Raw genomic sequence first — 27,628 nt, forward strand, 5'->3', positions numbered from 1 at the left:
AGAATTTCATGTGTAAATGACCGTGGCCCTGACCCCTGACCTCCTCAATCCAATCAGGACACAATCAACTTCATATTACATACATTTGTATCACATATTTTTTATCCAATACAACATATATACATTCACTTATCCATGAGAAAAACAAAACACTAGTAGATTTCATAAACTTCATTCACCCCTGAAGGCACATTTGTACTGTTCCAATTCAAAAGTTGGAATAGTTCATTATGAAATTTCAGGGGTGGATGAGTTAAACCTCTTAATATAAAACTCTGTTTTCTTGACCTTTGACATCTGACCTTTAAAACCAGAGCAGATGCACAACACTATATTTAGTGTCTATGGTAGAAATCTGCTATAGCTACTGATCATTACACCCAACCCTGAAAACTATTTTATAGAATTCACTACACTGACTTTTGACCATGACCTTGACCTTTGACTTTCAAATACGATCTGACTTGAACTTTATGTGGTTGACTATCTATAACAGTTCGCAAAGTACATAAGTACATTGAGTTACAGTTAACCCTGGTAACATAACAGAAGTCTGCACTGTGATGTGGAACGTACCCGCAGCCACTCCCACTAGTAGCACACACACCCAGCCAGACCAGGCGTCGTGGGCACTCTTCAGCTTCTCCAGAAACCCTTCCTGTTTCTTCTTCATAATATGGCGGTGTCGCATGCGGTCCCTGGCAATGTCTCGCAACCAGTCGATGGTGTGGAAGTCATCGTACTGGCCGATGCCAGGAGGAAGGTCCTCTAGGGTGTCCATGATGTTAGTGGAACCTGAAATTCATACATATTTACATGAAGTGTTGGATTTTTCACAAGAATCTGAACTGTAGCCAGACCGGTTTGCAGTACTCATCATTATAACTACAGTATTTGCTATAACTAAACTGGTCTTATCTGAAACCATGCATCCCCCATCTTTGATTATAAGGTTAGTTTTGGCATTAAATTCACTGGTTAGAAGTGCTTAATTTAGGGGCCAAAAATCAAGAGTCTCTCTTAAACAGAGCAAGCCTGTATGCTCTAGATTGAAATCATGTCTCCATGCATGCATCATAAGGAAGATTCGGTATTGATATGAAATGGTTGTGCATCTCATCAAGTTTGACAACTCATCAAGTTTGACATTCTTATCAATGCATGTATGTGTTTAAATCAGACCACACACAATTACACATACTTACAATCTATACAATACAGCTATATAGACTGGGGTTAGGGTCAACAGGTGTTGTGATGGACCCAAATATCAAACTGTTAACCAAGTTGGATAATGTGACTAAGCAGTCAACAATCCTCTCCTTTGGACAGCTGGCTATATAGAAAAGGTATTCTTGCATACTAGACTGAGATATCCACATATAAATGGAATCTCTTGGTAAATTAACACAAGTACAATTGATCTTGGTGTGTGTGGTTTTTAATTGCACAAGTAAGCTAGAAAGTTGACCATACTTGAACTCACAGCGACTACCAGTTGATTTCATGTGACACACTGTGCCCTAACCAGTGACGACTATCATTCTGTCAGTGCTTTCCTATACTCTCCTTAATTTCCCTCCTCGTATGCTGCTGCTGAATCTTTATGTCCCTTCCAGCAGTCCTTGTTTAATGGAGACTTCTATGTTTGTCAACTGACAGAACAGCCAGGCCGTGTTCTTTTTAGAAATTTGCAAGGCAATTATTTCTATTTTGCATTTTATTCCCAGCGGTGACAATATGAATCAAGTCCATCGTCAACTTCTTCATCCCAGCTAGTGAAGGCAGACGTTACAGAATCATATAAACACCTAAATCACATCAGCAGTCACAAAAGAAAATGGCTTCAATTCAAAATATCATATCGTAGATTTCAAGTCAGCTTATGAAAATGTTTCTTCTCTGCAAAATTTTGCAAGGCATTTGGTTTATGTGATGAATCCTCTTACAACTGTTTCTATTTTAGATGAGATTTATGAAACTAATGTCACATTTTTTCAAAAATGTTATGTCATCAAAGAGTTGTAAATACACAACACCAGAATGAGTGTCCAATTTATGGGTTGCAAATTTAAGGCCAACGAAAAACTTGATGGGGGAAGTTACTCAAAGCCAGAAAAAAACTCTTTTAGTTCCTTTATCTTTAAATGATATAGAAGGGAGATAACTCTAAGCTTTGGAACTCTTCTTTACTTTTATAACTGATGCAGTGATTTCATTTCCCTTATAATGTGACAGTATAGATGTTTGAACGGCTTAGACATAAGGCCTGTGTGAGAACTTTGGACAGAGATTTCAGGCAGGATGCAAACATTAATATCCCCTGGTTTCTATGATGGACGAATGATAAGTGAATTTAGCCCACAACATGGACTGTTATTGTGATATCTAATGATATCATTAGTCATATCACAACAGCACAATCATCTCAGGAACAGGAAACTAATAAAATAGGCATCACAAAATTGAAGTGATATTTATACTTCAGTTTAGCTTCATGTTATTTCTATTGCTTTAACTCATTCACCCCTGAAATTTCAATTAATGAACAATTTGCACCTTTGAACTGGAAGACCCCTGGCAATATGTGACCATGGCCATGGTTACCGTGGTTAAGGTTACCGTGGTTAACCATGTCTAACCATGGTTAAATCATGGTTAGACATGCTTTAATGTGCTCCTAACCGCATACCAACCATGGTTGTGATCATGGTTGACCATGGTGAAAAGTTAGAGTTCAAATGTGTCTTCAGGGGTGAATGAGTTAACTTTAAAATACCTTACCTTTACAAATACATGTACTGTATAAATATGTACCAAGAAATTTTCGCAGAATTGCAACTTTCAAATTTTTGGCTCTCTGTAATCACGGCACTTTATTATATCAAAGCAAACTTTACAAAACAACATACTATGCATAGTACCTGAATGTGAAGGATGAAAATAATACTATATGAACATGAATTTCCATGGCATAGGGTAAAAATTTGACAGGGCACATTTTTTTTTGTACACAGACAGTATCAACAACAGAAAAAGTTAGAAGTAGGAAATTTTTGTCATTTCAAAGTTTATATCTTATAATGTAGTTAGGTAGGTCTTGTAAATGCTATGTCAATTTCAAACACAGTACAGCCAACACTGAATTGATATACTGGTTTTACCGATGTAGTAAGAACATTTGACAGGACAAAAGTGTTTTAGTAAACAGTATAGTGACGTATCAACAACAGAAAAAGTTTAAAGTATATCGTTTTTGTCATTTCAAAGATTATATCGTATAATATAGTTATAGGTAGGTCTTGCAAACACTGTACAGCTGAAAATATCAATGTATTTCACATCATCACAATGGAAGTATTGTGCTAGTAATTTAATTAGTAATAGATTAATATTAGCTATTTAACCATACAGCTGAAATCAATAGCTGCTAATTAACATGTGTTGCAAATTACTTGACAGCTCGATCAATTTGACAGTATTAAACATTATCGTAATGGGGTCAGTATAAAACCCAATAATTATATACAGGAATGGTCCGTATTACAATTTGTCTGTATCGCATCTTAAGTTCACATGTATTCTCATGCATATATAGCGACAGTGTTGTGGACCCTATACAGCTATAGCTACCAGCAGACACTCCTGAACCTCGGTGTGCTCATTTCCTCCAACACCACAAACCCACTTATCCGATCTCATTCCTACATTGATTATTGGTACCTAAATGCCTTCAATCAATACCATGTGTATTGTCACCAGTCTAAAGGAATTCAGACATTTTTGTCTTATTGATAAATGTTTTAAATAACAAACACATATACAGAATCAATCCTGTGCTTCTCATACAAACTCCACACAGAGACCGATTTTTTTCCTAATATGAAACTGATGCATGATCGATGCGAGATTTAACTTGTAAAAGATATTTCTACAGATTAACAGGATTTTCTTTTATAGTAATAAATGGGAATGAAAAAGGATGCTAATTTTATGAGACGATTAAACATGCCACGTGTACTTAATATATGCTATATGGCTGTGGGAGAAATAAAGCAGCTCTACTGATTTAAAAAGAGCTTAAAGAATCTCTAAAGAAATATCAACTAGATGACAGAAAATGGTGCATACAGGATGTTAGAATTTCTTTAGATGAACAAAACAAATGTGAAAGAAAGAATTTGAATGCTAAGCAAGAATGTCCAAGGTTACAGAAAATGGCAGAATGGAGCATGAACATAATCTTTAAATGTTCAAGGTGACGGAAGGTAGAAAGCATAGGGTGTAAAATTTTTTTTATATACGTTCGAAATAAGACAGAAACTGTGGTAGACTTAAGCTTTGGAGCTATGAGGAATCATGAAGTACATACTTATTCAATTACAGGATGACACTGAATTGGTAGACAAGAGCATGAAATCCTGTTATATGTTGGAGGTGAAATAAAGTTCATGCAGCTGGCACACAGGAATATGAAAATTCCTTTAGATGGATGATTGATCAACAAAATAACACAAAATATAGCATTTATTACACTAACTATACACTTGTACAATTATCGAAAGATTGAAACCATGTGAACCCATATAACTAGTACAGGAAATCTAAATTCTAAGAGGACAAAAATTATCCAGCAAATAGTCAATTGATTAAATTGGTCCTATAAGTAGAAACAAATTATGTAAAAATGGTCAGAATCTAAAAGTAAAGGTCAATAACAACATATATAGGATCATGTATATAAATTCTGTTATGGTACAGCACCACACCATGGGGTCTGTGTATGTCATTAATGGTACAGCACCACACCATGGGGTCTGTGTATATCATTAATGGTACAGCACCACACCATGGGGTCTGTGTATGTCATTAATGGTACAGCCCCACACCATGGGATCAGTGTATGTCCTTAATGGTACAGCATGCGCCCCACACCATGGGATCAGTTGATGTCATTAATGGTACAGCCCCACACCATGGGATCAGTGTATGTCATTAATGGTACAGCACCACAGAATGGGATCAGTGTATGTCATTAATGGTACAGCACCACACCATGGGATCAGTATATGTCATTAATGGTACAGCTCCACACCATGGGATCAGTTTACAATATAAATGTTACAGGATCACACCATGGGATCAGTGTATGTCATTTATGGTACAGCACCACACCATGGGATCAGTGTCCAATATAAATGGTACAGGATCACACCATGGGGTCTGTGTATGTCATTAATGGTTCAGCACCACACCATGGGATCAGTGTATGTTATTAATGGTACAGCATCCGCACCACACCAGGGGATCAGTTTACAATATAAATGGTACAGCATCACACCATGGGATCAGTGTATGTCATTTATGGTACAGCACCACACCATGGGATCAGTGGACAATATAAATGGTACAGGATCACACCATGGGATCCGTGTATATCATTAATGGTACAGGATCACACCATGGGATCAGTGATTGTCATTAATGGTACAGGATCACACCATGGGGCCTGTGTATGTCATTAATGGTACAGCACCACAGAATGGGATCAGTTTATGTCATTAATGGTACAGCACCACACCAGGGGATCAGTGTATGTCATTAATGGTACAGCACAACACCATGGGATCAGTGTACAATATAAATGGTACAGGATCACACAATGGGATCAGTGTATGTCCTTAATGGTACAGCATGCGCGCCACACCATGGGATCAGTTTACAATATAAATGGTCCAGGATCACACCATGGGATCATTGTAGGTCATTAATGGTACAGCACCAAACCATGGGATCAGTGTATGTCATTAATGGCACAGCACCACACCATGGGATCAGTGTATGTTATTAATGGTACAGCATCCGCACCACACCATGGGATCAGTTTACAATATAAATGGTAAAGGATCACACCATGGGATCAGTGTATGTCATTTATGGTACAGCACCACACCATGGGATCAGTGGACAATATAAATGGTACAGGATCACACCATGGCATCATTGTATGTCATTAATGGTACAGCACCACACCAGGGGATCAGTGTATGTCATTAATGGTACAGCATGCGCACCACACCATGGGAGCAGTTTACAATATAAATGGTACAGGATCACACCGTGGGATCAGTGTATGTCCTTAATGGTACAGCACGATCAGTGTATGTCATTAATGGTACAGCATGCGCACCACACCATGGGAGCAGTTTACAATATAAATGGTACAGGATCACACCATGGGAGCAGTGTATGTCCTTAATGGTACAGGATCACACCATGGGATCAGTGATTGTCATTAATGGTACAGGATCACACCATGGGGCCTGTGTATGTCATTAATGGTACAGCACCACTCCATGGGATTAGTGTACAATATAAATGGTACAGCATCACACCATGGGATCAGTGTATGTCATTTATGGTACAGCACCACACCATGGGATCAGTGTTCAATATAAATGGTACAGGATCACACCATGGTATCAGTGTATGTCATTAATGGTACAGCACAACACCATGGGATTAGTGTACAATATAAATGGTACAGCATCACACCATGGGATCAGTGTATGTCATTTATGGTACAGCACCACACCATGGGATCAGTGTTCAATATAAATGGTACAGGATCACACCATGGGGTCTGTGCATGTCATTAATGGTACAGCACCACACCATGGGATCAGTCTATGTCATTAATGGTACAGCACCACAGAATGGGATCAGTTTATGTCATTAATGGTACAGCACCACACCAGGGGATCAGTGTATGTCATTAATGGTACAGGATCACACCATGGGATCAGTATATGTCATTAAGGGTACAGCACCACACCATGGGATCAGTGTACAATATAAATGGTACAGGATCACACCATGGGATCCATGTACAATATAAATGGAACAGGATCACACCATGGGATCCATGTACATTATAAATGGTATAGAACAGCAACTATATTCTTAAGTATCACGTAACATTTAAAACTGACAAAACTAAGTAAAAACTGTTTTGAAGATGTTCGTTTGCTTTAAGTTGTCGTGATATATATGACATGTGTATACTTTCATCACAAAAACAAATGATCTCGACCACCATTTAATTGTGACAACAGCCCCAAGGACTCAAAGACAAACTAAATGAGTCAGAATTATCTACTGCTGTTTGTTTTTAGGTTTCCCCATCATAGTAACTTAAGACTAAAATAATAGTACACATACAACCTACATAAGCCCCCACTTCTCTATAAATGGAAAAACGCTAAACGCTGCTAACCAAAGTCGGTAAAGTTGAAAATAAAGGTCTCAATTAACCCTTTCACCCCTATATAACTTGAGTATACTCTTCCATGCATTGATATGGATGAGTTCATTATGGTCTACAGTGGTGAAAGGGTTAATGACCTTTATTTGATATATTAGTGTGGTACTCAAGATGGACCCAAACTCTTTGTTGCAGGGGCATCAAATGAAAGAGAGACTTCAATGGTCATGGCGAAGTCCTAGCTATTAGAACTCTAACTTTTGAAAGATATGCCTGAAGGAAATGTGTGTGAAGTTTTAAAAAAAATCTGAAAAGATATATGTCTGAAGGAAATGTGTGTGAAGTTTAAAAAAAAATCTAAAAGATATATGTCTGAAGGAAATGTGTGTGAAGTTTAAAAAAAAATCTGAAAAGATATGGCCTTTAGAGTAATCAAAAGTGTAAGTAGTACGTGGGACAGATGGACAGAGTGACAAAAAAATGTAATACCCCTCCTTTAATTGTGTACCGGCCGGTGGGCAGGGGTTGTGGGCTGGTGGGTTGGATGAGTATTTACAACTTTTACAGAATATTTACTGTGGTGACATGCTCAACTTATAGTGTAATTACAGTCAATAATGTTACTGATAACTGAGTATGTTCGGTAGGGATTGTAACTGTTACACAACTTAGGGCTGTTAACCGGTCTGGAGCAGCTGATCACGATCAAGTGCTTACAGAGCCAGCTCGTAACTTGGTAAATAATCAATGACTGATCTCCTGTAATTATGTATATAGGGTGTTGTAAATATTAATATCAACCTAATTCAGCACCTAATTCAGCGCTGTTGCCGACCTCAGGAATGTGTGACTTTGCATACATGACAAAAGCACAATAAGCATTATTTAACATAACAAATGTAGATACAAGTTTTTTCCCTACCTACCTATTTCATAAAGGTCAAAATTAGACCCAATTAATGACCTTGGTATGTTTTTCTTTCTAATTTAACAAAGAAAATCCAAGAACTTCAAAACAGAAAAACTGTTAATTTTTAAACAATTTTATTTCCTCATTTTCTGTATTAAGTCACTATTAATGTTACAAAAATGATTTTATTGAATCCTGCATTCTTAAAACGGGGAAGGATGCATGGTTTAGACGCTTTGATGTGTTGGCTATTTCTTTACAAAATAAGGTGATGGCAATGAGTTCTCAAAATACCCACCCAAGACAAAACCTGAAAATCTACATTATATATGTAACAAGATTCAATTTACAGTGTATACTATAGAGTTTTCTTATTTCTTAAATATTTTCAATACATAATATTGAAAATTAGGTCTAATTACTGGTGCTAATATTTTTTTCTGGAATCTGTATGACTTGTACAAATTCCCATGTGCACCATGCATGCCATAATAAGTTTTAACAAAATCATAAGATGTACACTACAGAGTTTAATAGAGTTGAAAATTTTGCAATTGCTCGTCGTAATTTTCGCCAAAACACATTATTTTTAGCTTTTGCGTTCGACAGTAGTACATGCACTGATATTCATCCTTTAATACAGACTGATCGAGGCATTGCAAGTATGCATCCATGTAATATGAAACACTATAGGATAATAACACAATAGGTTAATAAACATTACAATTAAACAACTGACTTGAATATTCACTCGATATCATCAACGGACAATTTACATATATACCGTACCATCGTCCCCCGGTGACCTGGGTCCATCCAAATCCTCGTAGTTATCCACACATTTGTGGTACATTTCCTGGAGAGCAAACATGGTTCCATGTGCCTTCTCCATCTCAAAACTAGTCGGTGAGAGTAATAATGTAGCTCCAATATAAATTACATCAAATTTCCTGGATTGGAAAGAGTTTAATGTTTGACAAACACTCTACAATATAAATCCATGATCTACGATGATTAATCCACTTAAATGATCCATTAAATACCAGCATTTCTCTCTACCACGTTTCCTTTTTCAGGAGAAACGAACACCGACTAAACCATTCCATTTTAAAATGACGTTGTCAAGTGCAGAGATTAGGTTTCACATTCGTGAACTTAAATGACTTTTTCTTCCATAAAATTAAGACATCAATCTATCTTCCAATTTGTTTCTGCCCAATAGTGATGTTTGTAATCCATGCATTGTTGAAAAATTCCTTGATCCTAATCACTTTCAAGCTTAAATCATTTCTAGATTTCAACACACAACACTTCTTAGCACGTCATTCTGAAGAAAATCTGGTTTACTTCAGGAATTAGTGCACTCTATCATTCTTTATACTTTAATTTGGCGATGAGAACAATCTTTGAAATATATCGTCGACGGGAAACAGAAACCTTGTAAGTGAAATCTGTATTCTACAAAGATTTCCATAGTTTCATTCCTTGTCTTGTTTAACAGGGATGACTGTAACAGAGTGTTTCAGCTTTAACCAGCATCTCCTCAATTTCACAAAGAAGTGCTGTTGTACAGCCACCGTCATCACGAGACCAATCACAGCAATCTATGGCTAATCAATAGATCAATGGGTTCTGTCAACAGTCAACAGTGGGGGACGTCACATTTAGTCAGGGCCCATAATGGTGAGGCAACAAAGTCAGGGCCCACTCTAGGGGACATTCCACTGGTACAATCCACTGTGGAGGACACAACAAAGTCAGGGCCCGATCTCGGGGACATTCCACTGGTACAATCTACTGTGGGGGACACCACAAAGTCAAGGCCCACTCTAGGGGACATTCCACTGGTACAATCCACTGTGGGGGACACCACAAAGTCAGGGCCCACTCTAGGGGACATTTCACTGCTACATCCACTGTGGGGGACACAACAAAGTCAGGGCCCACTCTAGGGGACATTCCACTGCTACAATCCACTGTTGGGAACACAACACAGTCAGGGCCCACTCTAGGAGACATTCCACTGCTACAATCCACTGTGGGGGACACAACAAAGTCAGGGCCCACTCTAGGGGACATTCCACTGCTACAATCCACTGTGGGAGACACAACAAAGTCAGGGCCTACTCTAGGGGACATTCCACTGGTACAATCCACTGTTGGGACACAACAAAGTCAGGGCCCACTCTAGGGGACATTCCACTGCTACAATCCACTGTGGGGGACACAACAAAGTCAGGGCCCACTCTTTGGGGCATTTTACTGGTACAATCCACTGTGGGGGACATCAAATAGTCAGGGTCCATAAAGGGGAAGCAACACATGTACAGTCAGGGCCCACTCTAGGAGACTGATACATCCACTGGGGAGGACACAGCACAGTCAAGGCCCACTCTAGGGGACACACCACTGGTACAATCCATTGTGGGGGACATCACATAGTCAGGGCCCATAAAGGGAAGGCAACAAAGTCAGGGCCCACTCTAGGAGACATTCCACCAGTACATCCACTGTGGGGGACATTCCATAGTCAGGGTAGATAAACGGGAGGCAATACAGTCAGGGCCAAGTCTAGGGGACATTTCACCAGTACATCCACTACAGGGAATATCACATAATAAGGGTAAATGACAGGGATGTTATACCATCAAGGTCCTAAAAATAAGACATTTCACCAAAACAGTCCCAAGAAGAGTCACTGTGGGGACACTTCACAACTACAGTCACTGTACCTAAGGGACACTTCAGAACAGTCACTGTAGGGGACACTTCAAAGCAGTCATTGTAAGGGACACTTTACAACAGTCACTGGTTGGGATACTAAACAACAGTCACTGAAGCAGTGTAGGGGGTGGGGGACACTTTACAACAGTCACTGTAGGGAACACTTTACAACAGTCACTGTAGGGAACACTTTACAACAGTCACTGTAGGGAACACTTCACAACAGTCACTGTAGGGGACACTTCACAACAGTCACTGAAGGGACCACTTTACATCAGTCACTGTAGGGGACACTTCACAACAGTCACTGTAGGGAACACTTTACATCAGTCACTGTAGGGAACACTTCACAACAGTCACTGTAGGGGACACTTCAAAGCAGGCATTGTAAGGGACACTTTACAACAGTCACTGGTGGGGATACTAAACAACAGTCACTGTAACAGTGTAGGGGGTGGGGGACACTTTACAACAGTCAATGTAGGGGACACTTCACAACAGTCACTGTAGGGGACACTTCATAACAGTCACTGTAGGGAACACTTTACATCAGTCACTGTAGGGGACACTTTACATCAGTCACTGTAGGGGACACTTCATAACAGTCACTGTAGGGAACACTTCACAACAGTCACTGTAGGGAACGCTTTACATCAGTCACTGTAGGGAACATTACAACAGTCACTGTAGGGAACACTTTACAACAGTCACTGTAGGGGACAGTCCCAACAAGTCACTGTAGGGGACACTTCACAACAGTCACTGTAGGGAACACTTTATATCAGTCACTGTAGGGAACACTTCACAACAGTCAATGTAGGGGACACTTCACAACAGTCACTGTAGGGGACACTTCACAACAGTCACTGTAGGGGACACTTCAAAGCAGTCATTGTAAGGGACACTTTACAACAGTCACTGTAGGGAACACTTTACAACAGTCACTGTAGCAGTGTAGGGGGTGGGGACACTTCACAACAGTCACTGGTGGGGACACTTCACAACAGTCACTGTAGGGGACACTTCAAAGCAGTCAGTGTAGGGGACACTTCACAACAGTCACTGAAGGGGACACTTCAAAGCAGTCAGTGTAGGGGACACTTTACAACAGGCACTGTAGCAGTGTAGGGGGTGGGGGACACTTTACAACAGTCACTGGTGAGGATACTAAACAACAGTCACTGTAGCAGTGTAGGGGGTGGGGACACTTTACAACAGTCAATGTAGGGGACACTTCACAACAGTCACTGAAGGGAACACTTCAAAGCAGTCATTGTAAGGGACACTTTACAACAGTCACTGGTGGGAATACTAAACAACAGTCACTGTAGCAGTGTAGGGGGTGGGGGACACTTTACAACAGTCACTGTAGGGGACACTTTACAACAGTCACTGTAGGGAACACTACAACAGTCACTGTAGGGAACACTTCACAACAGTCAATGTAGGGGACACTTCACAACAGTCACTGTAAGGGACACTTCACAACAGTCACTGTAGGGAACACTTTACATCAGTCACTGTAGGGGACACTTCACAACAGTCAATGTAGGGGACACTTCACAGCAGTCACTGTAGGGGACACTTCAAAGCAGTCATTGTAAGGGACACTTCACAACAGTCACCGGTGGGGATACTAAACAACAGTCACTGTAACAGTGTAGGGGGTGGGGGACACTTTACAACAGTCACTGTAGGGGACACTTCACAACAGTCACTGTAGGGGACACTTCAAAGCAGTCATTGTAAGGGACACTTCACAAATGTCACTGTAGGGAACACTTTACAACAGTCACTGTAGGGGACAGTCCCAACAGTCACTGTAGGGGACACTTCACAGTGTAGGGGGTGGGGGACACTTTACAACAGTCACTGTAGGGGACACTTCAAAGCAGTCATTTTAAGGGACACTTCACAACAGTCACCGGTGGGGATACTAAACAACAGTCACTGTAGCAGTGTAGGGGGGGGGGACACTTTACAACAGTCACTGTAGGGAACACTTTACATCAGTCACTGTAGGGGACACTTCACAACAGTCACTGTAGGGAACACTTTACATCAAGTCACTGTAGGGGACACTTCACAACAGTCAATGTAGGGGACACTTCACAACAGTCACTGTAGGGAACACTTCAAATCAGTCATTGTAAGGGACACTTCACAACAGTCACTGGTGTGGATACTAAACAACAGTCACTGTAGCAGTGTAGGGGGTGGGGGACACTTTACAACAGTCACTGTAGGGGATACTTCAAAGCAGTCATTGTAAGGGACACTTCACAAATGTCACTGTAGGGAACACTTTACAACAGTCACTGTAGGGGACACTTCACAACAGTCACTGAAGGGGACACTTCACAACAGTCACTGTAGGGAACACTTTACATCAAGTCACTGTAGGGGACACTTCACAACAGTCACTGAAGGGACCACTTTACATCAGTCACTGTAGGGGACACTTCATAACAGTCACTGTAGGGAACACTTCACAACAGTCAATGTAGGGGACACTTCACAACAGTCACTTTAGGGAACACTTCACAACAGTCACTGTAGGGAACACTTCATAACAGTACAACAGTCACTGCAGGGGACAGTCCCAACAGGCACTGTAGGGGACACTTCACAACAGTCACTGCAGGGGACAGTCCCAACAGGCACTGTAGGGGACACTTCACAACAGTCACTGAAGGGACCACTTTAAATCAGTCACTGTAGGGGACACTTCACAACAGTCACTGAAGGGACCACTTTAAATCAGTCACTGTAGGGGACACTTCACAACAGTCACTGAAGGGACCACTTTACATCAGTCACTGTAGGGGACACTTCATAACAGTCACTGTAGGGAACACTTCACAACAGTCACTGTAGGGAACACTTCATAACAGTACAACAGTCACTGCAGGGGACAGTCCCAACAGGCACTGTAGGGGACACTTCACAACAGTCACTGCAGGGGACAGTCCCAACAGTCACTGTAGGGGACACTTCACAACAGTCACTGCAGGGGACAGTCCCAACAGTCACTGTAGGGGACACTTCACAACACTCACTATAGGGGACACTTCACAACAGTCACTGTAGGGAACACTTTACATCAGTCACTGTAGGGGACACTTCACAACAGTCACTGCAGGGGACAGTCCCAACAGTCACTGTAGGGGAAACTTCACAACAGTCACTGTAGGGGACAGTCCCAACAGCCACTGTAGGGGATACTAAACAACAGTCACTGTAGCAGTGTAGAGGGTGGGGGACACTTTACAACAGTCAATGTAGGGGACACTACACAACAGTCACTGTAGGGAACACTTCACAACAGTCAATGTAGGGGACACTTCACAACAGTGACTTTAGGGAACACTTCACAACAGTCACTGTAGGGGACACTTCAAAACAGTCACTGTAGGGAACACTTTACAACAGTCTCTGTAGGGGACAGTCCCAACAGTCACTGTAAGGGACACTTCACAACAGTCACTGTTGTGAAGTGTCCCTTACAATGACTGCTTTGAAGTGTCCCCTACAGTGACTGTTGTAAAGTGCTCCCTACATTGACTGTTGTGAAGTGTCCCCTACAGTGACTTGTTGGGACTGTCCCCTACAGTGACTGTTGTGAAGTGTCCCAACAGTCACTGTAGGGGACACTTCAAAACAGTCAATGTAGGGAACACTTTACAACAGTCACTGTAGAGGACAGTCCCAACAGTCACTGTAGGGGAAACTTCACAACAGTCACTGTAGGGGACAGTCCCAACAGGCACTGTAGGGGACACTTCACAACACTCACTATAGCGGACACTTCACAACAGTCACTGTAGGGAACACTTCACAACAGTCACTGTAGGGAACACTTCTCAACAGTCACTGTAGGGGACACTTCACAAAACTCACTATAGGGGACACTTCACAACAGTCACTGTAGGGTACACTTTACAACAGTCACTGTAGGGGACAGTCCCAACAGTCACTGTAGGGGATACTAAACAACAGTCACTGTAGCAGTGTAGAGGGTGGGGGACACTTTACAACAGTCAATGTAGGGGACACTTCACAACAGTCACTGTAGGGGACAGTCCCAACAGTCACTGTGGGGGATACTAAACAACAGTCACTGTAGCAGTTTAGAGGGTGGGGGACACTTTACAACAGTCAATGTAGGGGACACTACACAACAGTCACTGTAGGGAACACTTCACAACAGTCACTGTAGGGGACAGTCCCAACAGTCACTGTGGGGGATACTAAACAACAGTCACTGTAGCAGTGTAGAGGGTGGGGGACACTTTACAACAGTCACTGTAGGGGACACTTCAAAGCAGTCATTGTAAGGGACACTTCACAACAGTCACGGTAGGGAACACTTTACAACAGTCACTATAGGGGACACTTCACAACAGTCACTGTAGGGGACAGTCCCAACAGTCACTGTAGGGAACTCTTCATAACAGTCCCTATAGGGAACACTTCATAACAGTCACTGTAGGGAACACTTCCCAACAGTCACTGTAGGGAACACTTCATAACAGTACAACAGTCACTGCAGGGGACAGTCCCAACAGTCACTGTAGGGGATACTAAACACCAGTCACTGTAGCAGTGTAGAGGGTGGGGGACACTTTACAACGGTCAATGTAGGGGACACTTCACAACAGTCACTGTAGTGAACACTTTACAACAGTCACTGTAGGGGACACTTCAAAGCAGTCATTGTAAGGGACACTTCACAACAGTCACGGTAGGGAACACTTTACAACAGTCACTATAGGGGACACTTCACAACAGTCACTGTAGGGGACCCTTCACAACAGTCACTGTAGGGAACACTTTACATCAAGTCACTGTAGGGGACACTTCACAACAGTCAATGTAGGGAACACTTTACAACAGTCACTGTAGGGGACAGTCCCAACAGTCACTGTAGGGAACACTTCATAACAGTCACTGTAGGGAACACTTCATAACAGTCACTGTAGGGGACACTTCACAACAGTCAATGTAGGGGACACTTCACAACAGTCACTGTAGGGAACACTTCACAACAGTCACTGTAGGGAACCCTTCATAACAGTCACTGTAGGGAACACTTCATAACAGTCACTGTAGGGAACACTTCACAACAGTCACTGTAGGGAACCCTTCATAACAGTCACTGTAGGGAACACTTCATAACAGTCACTGTAGGGAACACTTCACAACAGTCACTGGTGGGGACACTTCACATATAAAGTCACTGTAAGGACACAATTTAAAATTACAGTCACTGTAGGGACACAATTACAGCTACTGTAGGGGACACTTCATAAGACAATTACTGTTGCATACATTTCATTGACAGTGATCATAAAGATGAGTTGTTCTAGTTTCATACACAAACTAATGTTTTGTGTTCCGGATACGCTCAATACAATTTTGTTTTCCATAAAATTACACTCCTGCATACAATTTTACCATACAGTAATAATGTGAAAACATAGAAATGACACGACTGTGGCTGGACTGAATATTTATTCAGAGCCTTAGAAATATTCATACATGTTGTGCTTCTGTACGATGGCAAAAAAAAACATGGCGTTTCGTTGACAATTATTCTAAAACAGAAGGCCTAAGGAAAGCATCATTGGGCCGTAGAAGCGACATCATGTGGGCAGCAATATGTATGTAAATGTGAACAGCTGAGTTTACCGTCCCTGGCACTAGCAGCCATCTTTCTCCTCCTGGTTTTGGTAAGCTTTTCGCAATGAAAATTCAAGAGGCATAATGAGATTGATCAAGCAAAGCTATTAGTCATTCAATAAACTTGTGATTGGGAGATCTGTTGTGTGCGGTTGACACATCAAATGTCGCCCGTCATTATGACAGATCTGTACGTCAGGATGGTGCGGTCAATACACAGACTGGTCAGTTTCCTGGCTTTAACTGTGGCGGCTACTCCTACAGACATACAGCTACAGATCCCCCTGCCAATATGCCATCTATATGTAAAACGTTTGTATCATGTTTACACAGACATACCGGAGTCCACATCATACATCCGAACAAAATTCTGGAAACTGATATCCTTGTTTTTTGCATTGTAACGCCAATACATTTGATATGGACCAATTAATGCATATGAATTACCATATTCTCATGTTTCTTTTTGCTGATTTCTGAAACAATTGCATGCGTAACTCCAATTTTTATTATATTTGGAAAACCAATATTTCTGCACTGGATTCAAACTAATTACTAAATAAAATCTCTTCAAATGAAAAAATATTTTTCTGCAAATATCAGCAGAATGAGAGAAAATTAAACTGTATTATCAACAGCACTATACAGATGCCCCGGCCATAAATAGAAGAAAAAAAGCATTGATCAAGTACTGAAAGCGACCGTCTGAAGTTGAGACGTTGATGATGCAATACAACTTCCGCATGAAATGTTTTCCGCATTCACAGTTATTTGGTTTTCATTAACGTTTCTATGGCACAATAAATGCAGGAGAAAGCCGCGCTCAGAGAGGGGACGCTGGGTTGATGGCCAGATAGCTCAGAGACAGGACACTGTTGATGGCCAGATAGAGCAGTAAGGACCACTTAATGTTTGGTGAACTTCTTTAAAGGATGGTCTCCTGTCACTTCCATGTAAACACTGCCACATCGCTAGCCCTCACTTGGCTTTTAGTTATCATCACACACAGGGGCAAGGCAATAAAAAAATAACATTATTGGGCTTGATGTTATTAGTATCACATCCAACATATATTGCTCCAGTATTCCCCTTTCATTTTTAAATTAGGTAATTATTTGACACCACTTTCTCTAAAAAGATACAAATCAAATTTGTCTGATTTATGATGTATCTATCAAGTGATATAATTAATAGATAACATAAATTATACCAGTATTATAGCAGTAAACATGACAGGAAGTCAGTCTGGCAGATAACATTTACTATAAAGATTAATTTAACAATATCTGTATTTTAATTTTAAATCTTTAAATAAGCATACATGTATGTATTAATATACAATTGTTAAATAAATCATATAGATGTGTACAGGGAGTCAGTCTAGCAGTTAACAATACTAATTAGATTAATTTAACGATATCTATATTTTATCTTTAAATAAGTGTATTGAAAAACAATTGCTAAATAAATTATACAAAAATGTAAATGTATTAAACTTTGGAAAATAAAAAACAAAATGATCCGATGCTTTGAAACATCTTTCACATGAATATCTTAAGTGATCAATTTTGTTTGAATGTTAGAAAAATGTTTGGAATTATGATAGTAACAATTTATCATTTCAATGTTCTATCATAGTTAAACGTCTGTTAAATTTAACATATTCCTATTGCAATACACACACAATTGACAGTTGCAAGCGTAACAGGAAAAGAAAAATGCAATAGCCAGACCAGGATTTGGACTCAGAACCTCCCACACTCTCGACAGAGGCTCTAACCATTTGAGATAGACTGGCCACCGTCTCTAGAATATTAAATAATTAAGAAAAAACTAACTCTAATAATTTTGCAACCTCATGGTCACCAGCAACTGATTCAGTGTGGTTCTGTTATATTCCTCTCTCCTTAAACAAGATCTTTGACCCCAAAGACACACAAGACCCTATACCGCCTTCCTTGAGTATATTTAGTTGGACACGTAATGTAACAGGAAAGGAAAATGCAATAGGCAGTCCAGGATTCGAACCCGGGCACCTCCAAACATGGACCTCCTATAACCAATCAACCTACCTGGTTGCCATCAATTGACCAGGTCCAGTTCCGCAACATAAGTAAACATTTAAACTTAAAAGTTTAGGTACTCAGGACAAAAGAGCAGTGCTTCAACAAAGCATACATTATCTCCCAATTTTGAACAATATCACTTCTAACTCTGCATACGAAATAAGTGTGAATCATAGGTCAACAGTACATAATTAGTGCTTGTTTGAAACTGGCGTAAAAACTTGCAGGGTTCTTCATGATCAAGGCACCCATGCCATATGTCTGAGGGTTTGTTCCGAGTTCATGAAAATGCAGGTGGGGTTTTTGAGGCTGATAGACTGATACAAACATCTACCATTAGTTCCCATGTGCATGATAATTAAAACAGATTGGATAAACTAAAGAGTCGATTCTGAACCTGTCCTGGCGAAAATTCAATATCGATTGGGGCGACCATGAAACTTTACTAGCCAAGTCAACAAAGGCTGAGATCCCATTAAAGACAAAACGGATGGGCATGCGCGTTATAATTGCTCACCAATTTTCTCAGTACAGTTTCATATGTAACATTGGTGAACTTGTATGACTGTTGCAGTTTCAATGTATACTTGTGTTAGAACAAATATTAGCGAGATACTCAATATCACGATTGTCTCTCCTCAAAGATTAATATATATTTTATTTACAAATACGTATGTAATGATCTTAAACAAGTTTCTACTTCATATACATTTTGAAACAAGTCTAAAAGTTGTCATTTTAGTGAGATTCTGCTGAATTAAATTCAAAACTTTACAATGATTTTCATTAATCTCATACAAATATGAACTTGAATGAATTAACCCTTTCACCCCTGCAGACCATTATGGATTTCTCCAGATCAATGCACAGAAGAGTCTACTAAAGATACACAGGGGTGAAAAGGTTAAAGCATATTTTGATCATATGAGTAATTCTGTAATGAATGCGGATAATTGCAAAACCATATTCCCTCTTGACCAGACATCGTCAAATCTTTACGTGTAATAAATGGTACTTGTCGTTGGTTTACGACACCGTTTCTGGTCGGAAGGTCTACCAAAGGGCTCTACAATCGAACGAAATGTAAATATATAATAATATACATTTAGTACTGTACCTCTAGATAAGGTAGTAGACTTGAGGTAGGAAGCAATAGGCGTGTGTTCATCCAGCATGTCATACTGACCAGCACACCCATACCCGTCTGATATCCACTTTTTCTTGCAATTGTCATCCATGACGGCCACCACTGTCACTTTTTTATTTCACAAAAACAAATTTGTGTCTACTTCTGATCATCCGTCACAAAAACCAGGCAATCATGTGCATCCGAATAATCTTATCTAAACTCTGTCTCAATAATCACGACTATCGCAGTGTTCATGATGCGTGTTACATGTACATGTGAAAAAATCCGGTCAATCACAGGAATTATGTTTATGACAATAATTCAGTCTACTGCAGTTATCAATGATCATTATCATTCAGTTTATCAGTCTATAAAAGTAACCTTTTTATCACAAAACGGTAATCAATTGTATCGCAAAATAATCGAGTCAATCGCAGAAATCACAATAATCTTGTCTATTGCATTCATCCTGTCTATATATCGCAATAATCCAGTATATCACACATTCAGGTACAAATCATGTCTATCACAATACTCTAACTTTCGGAGTTCCCTGATTTGCCGGAGTTTGAATCAAATCGTCACAAATATCACAATAACCATTACTCATATATACCACACCAATAAACTGCAATTATGGCCATTTATATATCACATGTACAACATGTTTATATCACAGCAAACATGACATGCAATGTACACATACATATCACTAATTAGTTTAGATTGTTTCACGTTTTCTTGAAATGTTGATATCAATAAAACTTGCATCCTGTCTGTAAGTGTTAAATGACCACACACTTAAAACTTTTTGCTGTATCCATCAGATTAGAAAAACTTCCTTGTTTTTGTTTTGATTAACAGTACAGAAACAAGAAAAATTAATTTTAGGGGAATTTCCTATTCACCCTTAAACTTGATCCTAGAAAATTTTCCATATCCAAGTTAACAGTTGTCAAAAGATCAAATAATGCAACTCCTGGCAACCAGTCCTTATAGGTAATGTTTAACTACAGTATATATATATGTACCAGATGTCCATCTGTTGGACTATCGTGGTAAGTTTGCTACCTCATCCAAAGGTTTTACCATAATACTGCACCAGCTGTAATAAGTTATACACAAACAGGTATAATACACTTGTTTCTGATGCAGCTGTTACCTAAAAATATTTATCATGTACCAATATTTACACCGCTATAATCTGTCTTAAACTTTGAAATTTAACCTATTGGATATTTCCCCCCTATCCACTTTGGCTAATTAGGCCAGATCAAAGTAATCGTATCAACAGGTTTCACCATTATATAAACTTACATTTGTTTGATTATCATCAGAATTGTTTCATTTGCTCATTGATCAAATTTCACACGTGGGAGGGAAACATGATCAGATGTTTCCCTGGGACAAATCATGTTTCACAATGCTAAAGTTAATGCATAATGACAAAGTTTCTCCATTACAAAAAGAATGGTTTATTATAGCACTGACATACTATTTGTTGTAGATCAATAAAGCAACAGTAAACATTATCAGACCTATAGTTCCAACTTGTCATGTTGTAACTTTGTCATCAGTGCTTCAGTCACTCAGAACTCAGGGGTGATAATTATAACCTATTCTAGCTATATATATAGAGTGGCCACAAATACATGTAGGAGAAATAAAACTTCAGAGCCATAGGGAGATAGTATGTGATAAATTCAGTAAAATCCAACCAGTTACTCACGGTTACATATACTTAAGGTATGATGATATTTTCTATATGAAATACCTTCATTCATTAGAAGATTTGTCATTTTATTTTTGGTCTTCTCATTTTTCTATATTATATATACACACATGTATTTCATTCCCATAATGAACATAATCTAAATAAATATTCATCAACCACCTGAAAATGTTGTTACGAAATTGTAACTCCATGAACGTTTAATAACGTCAATTCCAAAATTTGATAGAAAATCCCCAACAGTTTCCTGTTAAGTCGGTTAGTCTGTCACCTGACAGAAGTCAGTGGTCATCATATGAAGAAGCAAGCTAGGCCTTATATGTGCAAAAATGACTGCTCCACCATCTGGTATAACAGTTAATAAAATAATCAAACTGAAAACTACAAAGAAAAAAAAAAGAAAAGTCAGTTTTTATCATTGTTTTGAATAAGGATGGATACTTTTTTGTTGGCAATGAAGCTAGGCTAGCAAGCCTAATTGATTACAAACATATTTTCCCAGATGTGCTGCTGTACATGTATGTATACACACTGTAAATATGCATTTTTCAATAACTTTGGATCCTTTACCACTAATTCTTAATGACAACTGACATTTGGATTAGAGAAAACAATAGTATAACTTTATATATTTCATCTTTAAGGATTTGTATATTCAGTGTTACCTCCCCTTAACCTCCGTTTGGATATATACTGTAGCAGTTGTTGGATCAGGACCCCTACATTGACCAGCAGGTAGCTGATGATCATGAGTTGGTTTTTTGTATATTCAGTGTTACCTCCCCTTAACTTCTGTTTGGATATATACTGTAGCAGATGTTGGGTCAGGACCCCTACATTGACCAGCAGGTAGCTGATGATCATGAGTTTTTTTTTTGTATATTCAGTGTTACCTCCCCTTAACTTCCGTTTGGATATATACTGTAGCAGATGTTGGGTCAGGACCCCTCCGTTGACCTGCAGGTAGCTAATGATCATGAGTTGGTTATATTATTTATAGCGTTTCTTTTAGTTATGTTATTCATTTTATCAGAATTGATTGATCAAAGCTGTATAGTCTTGCAGAAAAAATGTTTTGAATGCATAGTTTCAATTTTTGGCAGTGGTACGGGGATCCTAAAGCAAAATATGAATCATAAATAATAAGATATACACTGTACTAACAATCATTCTAACATGATTCGTTTGCAATGGGTGTTTTGATTGGATACGGACTATGTTCTAATCTGTGATAAAATCATGATCAATCGTGTTAAGCTCCTACCATCGCACGTAAGCCACGCCCCGTTTCAAACCAAAACAATATGGCTTCAAGCTCGCCTCTTAGCGAAATCCTGCTGATACAGCTAGTAGCTAGGCAACAGAACAGAAACGACCGATGAAATGTATTTGTTGAATGAATTAAAAAGTAACAAGAGATCCCAGAGGGATCTTGGCGCCCACCTTTGTACCATCTTCATTAGTTCTTTGTCAGTTCGATCTTTTCTCTTCTTTCCTCTAATCTGTTTGATCGAGTCATGTTAACAGTAAATGCACCTTGAGGTAACTTTTGATCTAAACTTAATACTGATGTGTATGAAAGCCAACCTTCAAAGTGAGTTTGTCATTTCACATATTTACTAGTACAGTACTTAATGTGAAAGAAATAGAATCGATCATTGCAATATGAGAAAGATCTGTTTAGTTCTTCTTTTAATCCATTTTGTTTTTATGATCAGTCTCAAAATATAACATACACAACGAGGGATCAAGGGGAACCTACATTTAAAATTTGAGAAAGATCCCTCCCGTACTTCCCGAGAAATAGCGATAACAAACTTTCACTATCAAAATCCAAGATGGCTGCCTGTCGGCCATGTTGTTTATCCGATCAGTCTCTAAAATTGCCCTGCACAGCTAGGACCAAGGGGAACCTACATATAAAATTTAAGAAAGATCCCTCTAGTTCTTCCGGAGAAATAGCGGTAACAAACCCACACTATCAAAATCCAAGATGGCTACCTGTCGGCCATGTTGTTTATCCGATCAATCTCAAAAGTTGCCCTGCACAGCTAAGGACCAAGGGGAACCTACATATAAAATTTGAGAAAGATCCCTCTGATACTTCCCAAGAAATAGCGATAACAAACTTTCAATATCAAAATCAAAGATGGCTGCCTGTCGGCCGTGTTGTTTATCCAATCAGTCTCAAAAAAAATGCCCTGCACAGCTAAGGACCAAGGGGAACCTGCATATAAAATTTGAGAAAGATCCCTCTTGTACTTCTTGAGAAATACCGATAACAAGAATTGTTTACGGACGGACGACGGACGGCGGACGACGGACAACGGACGGACGACGGACGCAGGGTGATTTGAATAGCCCACCATCAGATGATGGTGGGCTAAAAAGTACACATTCCTTGTTCTTACCTCAGTTCAAACATAAATTTCATGTTCTAATCACCAGTATAGCCACTCAAAACAACGTACTATCTCCTCAATGTATGTTGAAGCTGTGACTATACATGAATAGCATCAATATAATGAATTAATCCCAGAAATTATTCTAACTATATATATATACATCTATCATCAGTAATTACAATTACACAGATGTTACAGTACATGGTATCCTATCTATCTATATATATATATATATATATATAGCTAGCTGCTTAATTTAATTAGTCCTACCCTCATTAAGTCATGTCCAGGTGGTGCATGGCTGCATGAGCCCTCGTTTATAATAATATCATTGACAAATTCATATAGCCTAACCTCAATTTTATATCTCATGATAATCTAAATTATAATCTGTGATGCTATCTTAAACTCCTGGAGGCTTGATACTGTCTTTACTCATGTCCGATTGACTTATATCTATAGGTAGCCCCTAATTAAAGGTTTTGAGGTCTATCATCTTGATTTTACTTCCTACCCCGGTAATACTACAGACTACATGTACCGATTGTAATTTTTTTTGTATAAAATTATAAAAGCATAACAATATTAAAGGCAAGATCCTGAGATCATTAGCATAATGAAAAAGAAATATCTCTAAAAAAAAATATGTATACAGTACAGTTTTAATGTATGCAGTTGTAATAAAGACTTATGTTACTGTACGTAGCTGTGTGCTCATGACGAACACATTTAGGAGTGGGCATTAAACATATAATTGCAACAAAAATATAACATTCATTTAGGTTAACATTCATATACAGTAGAAATAACAGTAACGTGGGACCTAAATTTTACCTCAAACGTACTTATAGCATTTGTGTATGTTATGCCTATCAGGATGTCATGCATTGTTATTTGATGGAATTTCCTACCCAGTGAGGTTTTTGCTCAGTTTTACAGCCAAATACAGGCTGTTTCCCCTGGCTAAAAAGTGCTGTATTTTCCCAAAATGACAAGATAAATTAAGAATAATTATATTCCCAATTTCCATAAATTAAAGATAATGCTATATTTTCCTAACTCATAAAGGAACAGGCTGTTGTATATTTCTAACTCATTCACCCCTGAATTTCTATAATGAACTTTTCCAACTTTCGAATTGGAGGAGCGCGAATGTTTCTACAGGGCCTAAACAAATTAAAAATTAGTGGAAACCATATATATGCATAATTTTAGACTTTCACAGTTGTTCATCATCGGCATTTATGACGTCCGTAGACGGATACTTGTTGAATCAAAAATTCAGAAGGCTCTATAAATACATGGCTGTACGTATCATTTATAATAATACCTTTTCTGAGGTCTTGAGGGGCAAAAACATTTTAATCTAAATAATCATAAAAATATTGTAGTTGTTTTATTCTGTGGCCAAACACATACATCTTGGTTTGAAAGTTTGAGATCCGAGTGAATGATCTCCTACATATTGGATTATGTCTATCATATCATCATGCCTAAATGAATTTAATGTACATTGGTAATAATGGGTTAGTCAGCTGTCAGGCAATATTTATCCCATACTAGTACTACTCCTGTATCATAACGCTTATGTCAATGCATGTCACATGTGGTTTTTCATATATACTAGTACGTATACTATTCATGTATCATAACTCTTATGTCAATGCTTGTCACATGTGGTTTTTCATATTCATCTCAAACAGGTTCCTCTGGGTTGCTTGTATTTGACTTAATAATATACCGGTAGATATGATAATAATAATTAAAAATAAGACTAATAATCTTTATTTAACATTGTGTACAATTGTCAACAATAAACATAAGCTCTGTAGAGCTTTTATTACGACGCCGACGCCGCTAAGGGAACAAATGGTGTTTTCGTGGTGGAGGAAAGCCCACGGGGGGAAACCACTGTGCCATCGGAGGAATACCAACTAACCCTATCTGACATCACTCTCTTTTTTCTGCCACCGCTGGGGTTCAAACCGAAATTCTTGGGAGAGCGAGTGGTCTGAAGCTCACGCTTGATTGCACACAGTAGTACAATGAATGTGTGCTTTAGTGGTCACAGCTACCAAGCTTGAGGCACCCAATATGAAAACATCACATAAAACATATGTGTTCTCTATCCTTTTCTTGGTCCAAGTCTCCAATTACTTTATCATAATTTACCAACTTTGAACATGAAAACTGTCTATAGTAGTTTCAGTATTTTTATTTTGAAGGTACTTTAATCATTATAATTTTCCCAAATTTCTAGCCACCCATTTATGGCATTACAGTTTTGTGACCGCACAACGCACCAAAAATAGCGTGTGCACACCGTACATACATCGTTCACACACCGTCCACACATGGTGCGCACAACTGTGCGATTTAACAATCGTTCACCCCGTTGTGCGCTTCTCTCCGCACAACTGTGCGATTAGGTACAATTTGTAGATCAATATTACGGAATGAAAATATACGGAAAGCTTGTATGCAATAATGAAAATTGTATGTTTTACTGTAATTTCTCATCACAGTTATGAAGATTATGTACAGTTTTATAATGCGTGTAACACAGCATTACAGTGACCGTTGAATGGGTTTGGCTCCAAGGTAACAGAACAGGTAAATAACAATTTGATGAGTGACCAGAGTTTATCTGGCCTGTGACTGACACATAGAGCTGATATGTGATACCGTATGACCGTAATGAAAACACAACTGGACGTGTAGTATTTGTTATTTGCATTCGGTTTGCCTACAGCTCCCCTTCACATGGGTTTTCACACCCCTGGCCCTACCAGACGAAATACGTAAGCGCCCTGGGCGGGGGAAAACTACGGCCCAGGTAAATGTACAAAGTGGCTATGTTTACCTGTATACGGGACTGTGTTGTAATTTCACGTGTGTCGATTAATTGGTCGTTTAAAAAGAAAATACCAAAAATTTCTAATTTTAAGAAAGTATAGACATAAAGATATGCTTATAGACGTAGGTAGAATATAGAAACATGCGTTAAAATCAAGTTTATATGTTTAAACACGAAACCGTATATCTTGTTAAGGCATTCCTCAATTTACACCAATCACGATTGTTATCGCACAGCGTTCGTCCATCGTGCACACAAATGTGCGCAAAGCAATGATCGTCCAACTTTTTATCGTTCGCACATCGTGTACATATCGTTCACACACCGAGCACACATCGTGCGCACACCGCACATCGTGTAACGTTGTGCGATCCCACAACTGTATAAGTGCATATTGGGCAAAACAAGATACAAATCACTACTGTTTTTTTCATATGAGCACTCGTACAGCCATACCAATTCAATTACACATTTCAAACAATCAATTTATTTACCAGCATCTACTTAGGAAGTTTTTATAGCTATAATACACAGCAGTAGTGTAGTTTGATGCTGAGATGTACAGAGTTGTTCCCCTTATAATGGAGCATCACAATCTAACATCCTACTCTTTTGACAAAATTGATTCTGACATGCTGTTTGTGTTGTTTGCTAGGTCTGTGCTTGCTAACCAACATTTCAAAATTAAGTGAGGCAACATGAATACAACATGACAAACAAAAATTATCAGAGTTCCATCAAAGAGACAAAGTAATCCCAGCATACATAAGGCCTTAATTCTTAAAGACAGATTTATATCGTTGTGGCAAATCAATATGAGAATTGCTGCAAGAATGTGTAGAGTGTGTAGAAGCATGTG

General features: G+C 39.1%; 1 protein-coding gene across 10 annotated transcripts in view; it reads right to left on the reverse strand.

Moving 5' to 3' along the window:
• LOC110466201 (H(+)/Cl(-) exchange transporter 3-like) overlaps positions 1-27,628 on the reverse strand; it is a 73,837-nt gene that overhangs the window by 31,462 nt on the left and 14,747 nt on the right. For 9 of the 10 annotated variants that reach the window (XM_021522567.1, XM_021522563.1, XM_021522571.1 and 6 more), the window contains exon 3: positions 577-795. In XM_021522567.1, the coding sequence (XP_021378242.1) occupies positions 577-795 (219 nt within the window). Of the gene's footprint in view, positions 1-576; positions 796-19,763; positions 20,449-27,628 lie in introns of those variants that run through there. The other variant, XM_021522572.1, reaches the window with a different exon arrangement.

Source organism: Mizuhopecten yessoensis, unplaced genomic scaffold, assembly GCF_002113885.1.
Source record: "Mizuhopecten yessoensis strain PY_sf001 unplaced genomic scaffold, ASM211388v2 scaffold11125, whole genome shotgun sequence".
NCBI lineage: Eukaryota > Metazoa > Mollusca > Bivalvia > Pectinida > Pectinidae > Mizuhopecten > Mizuhopecten yessoensis.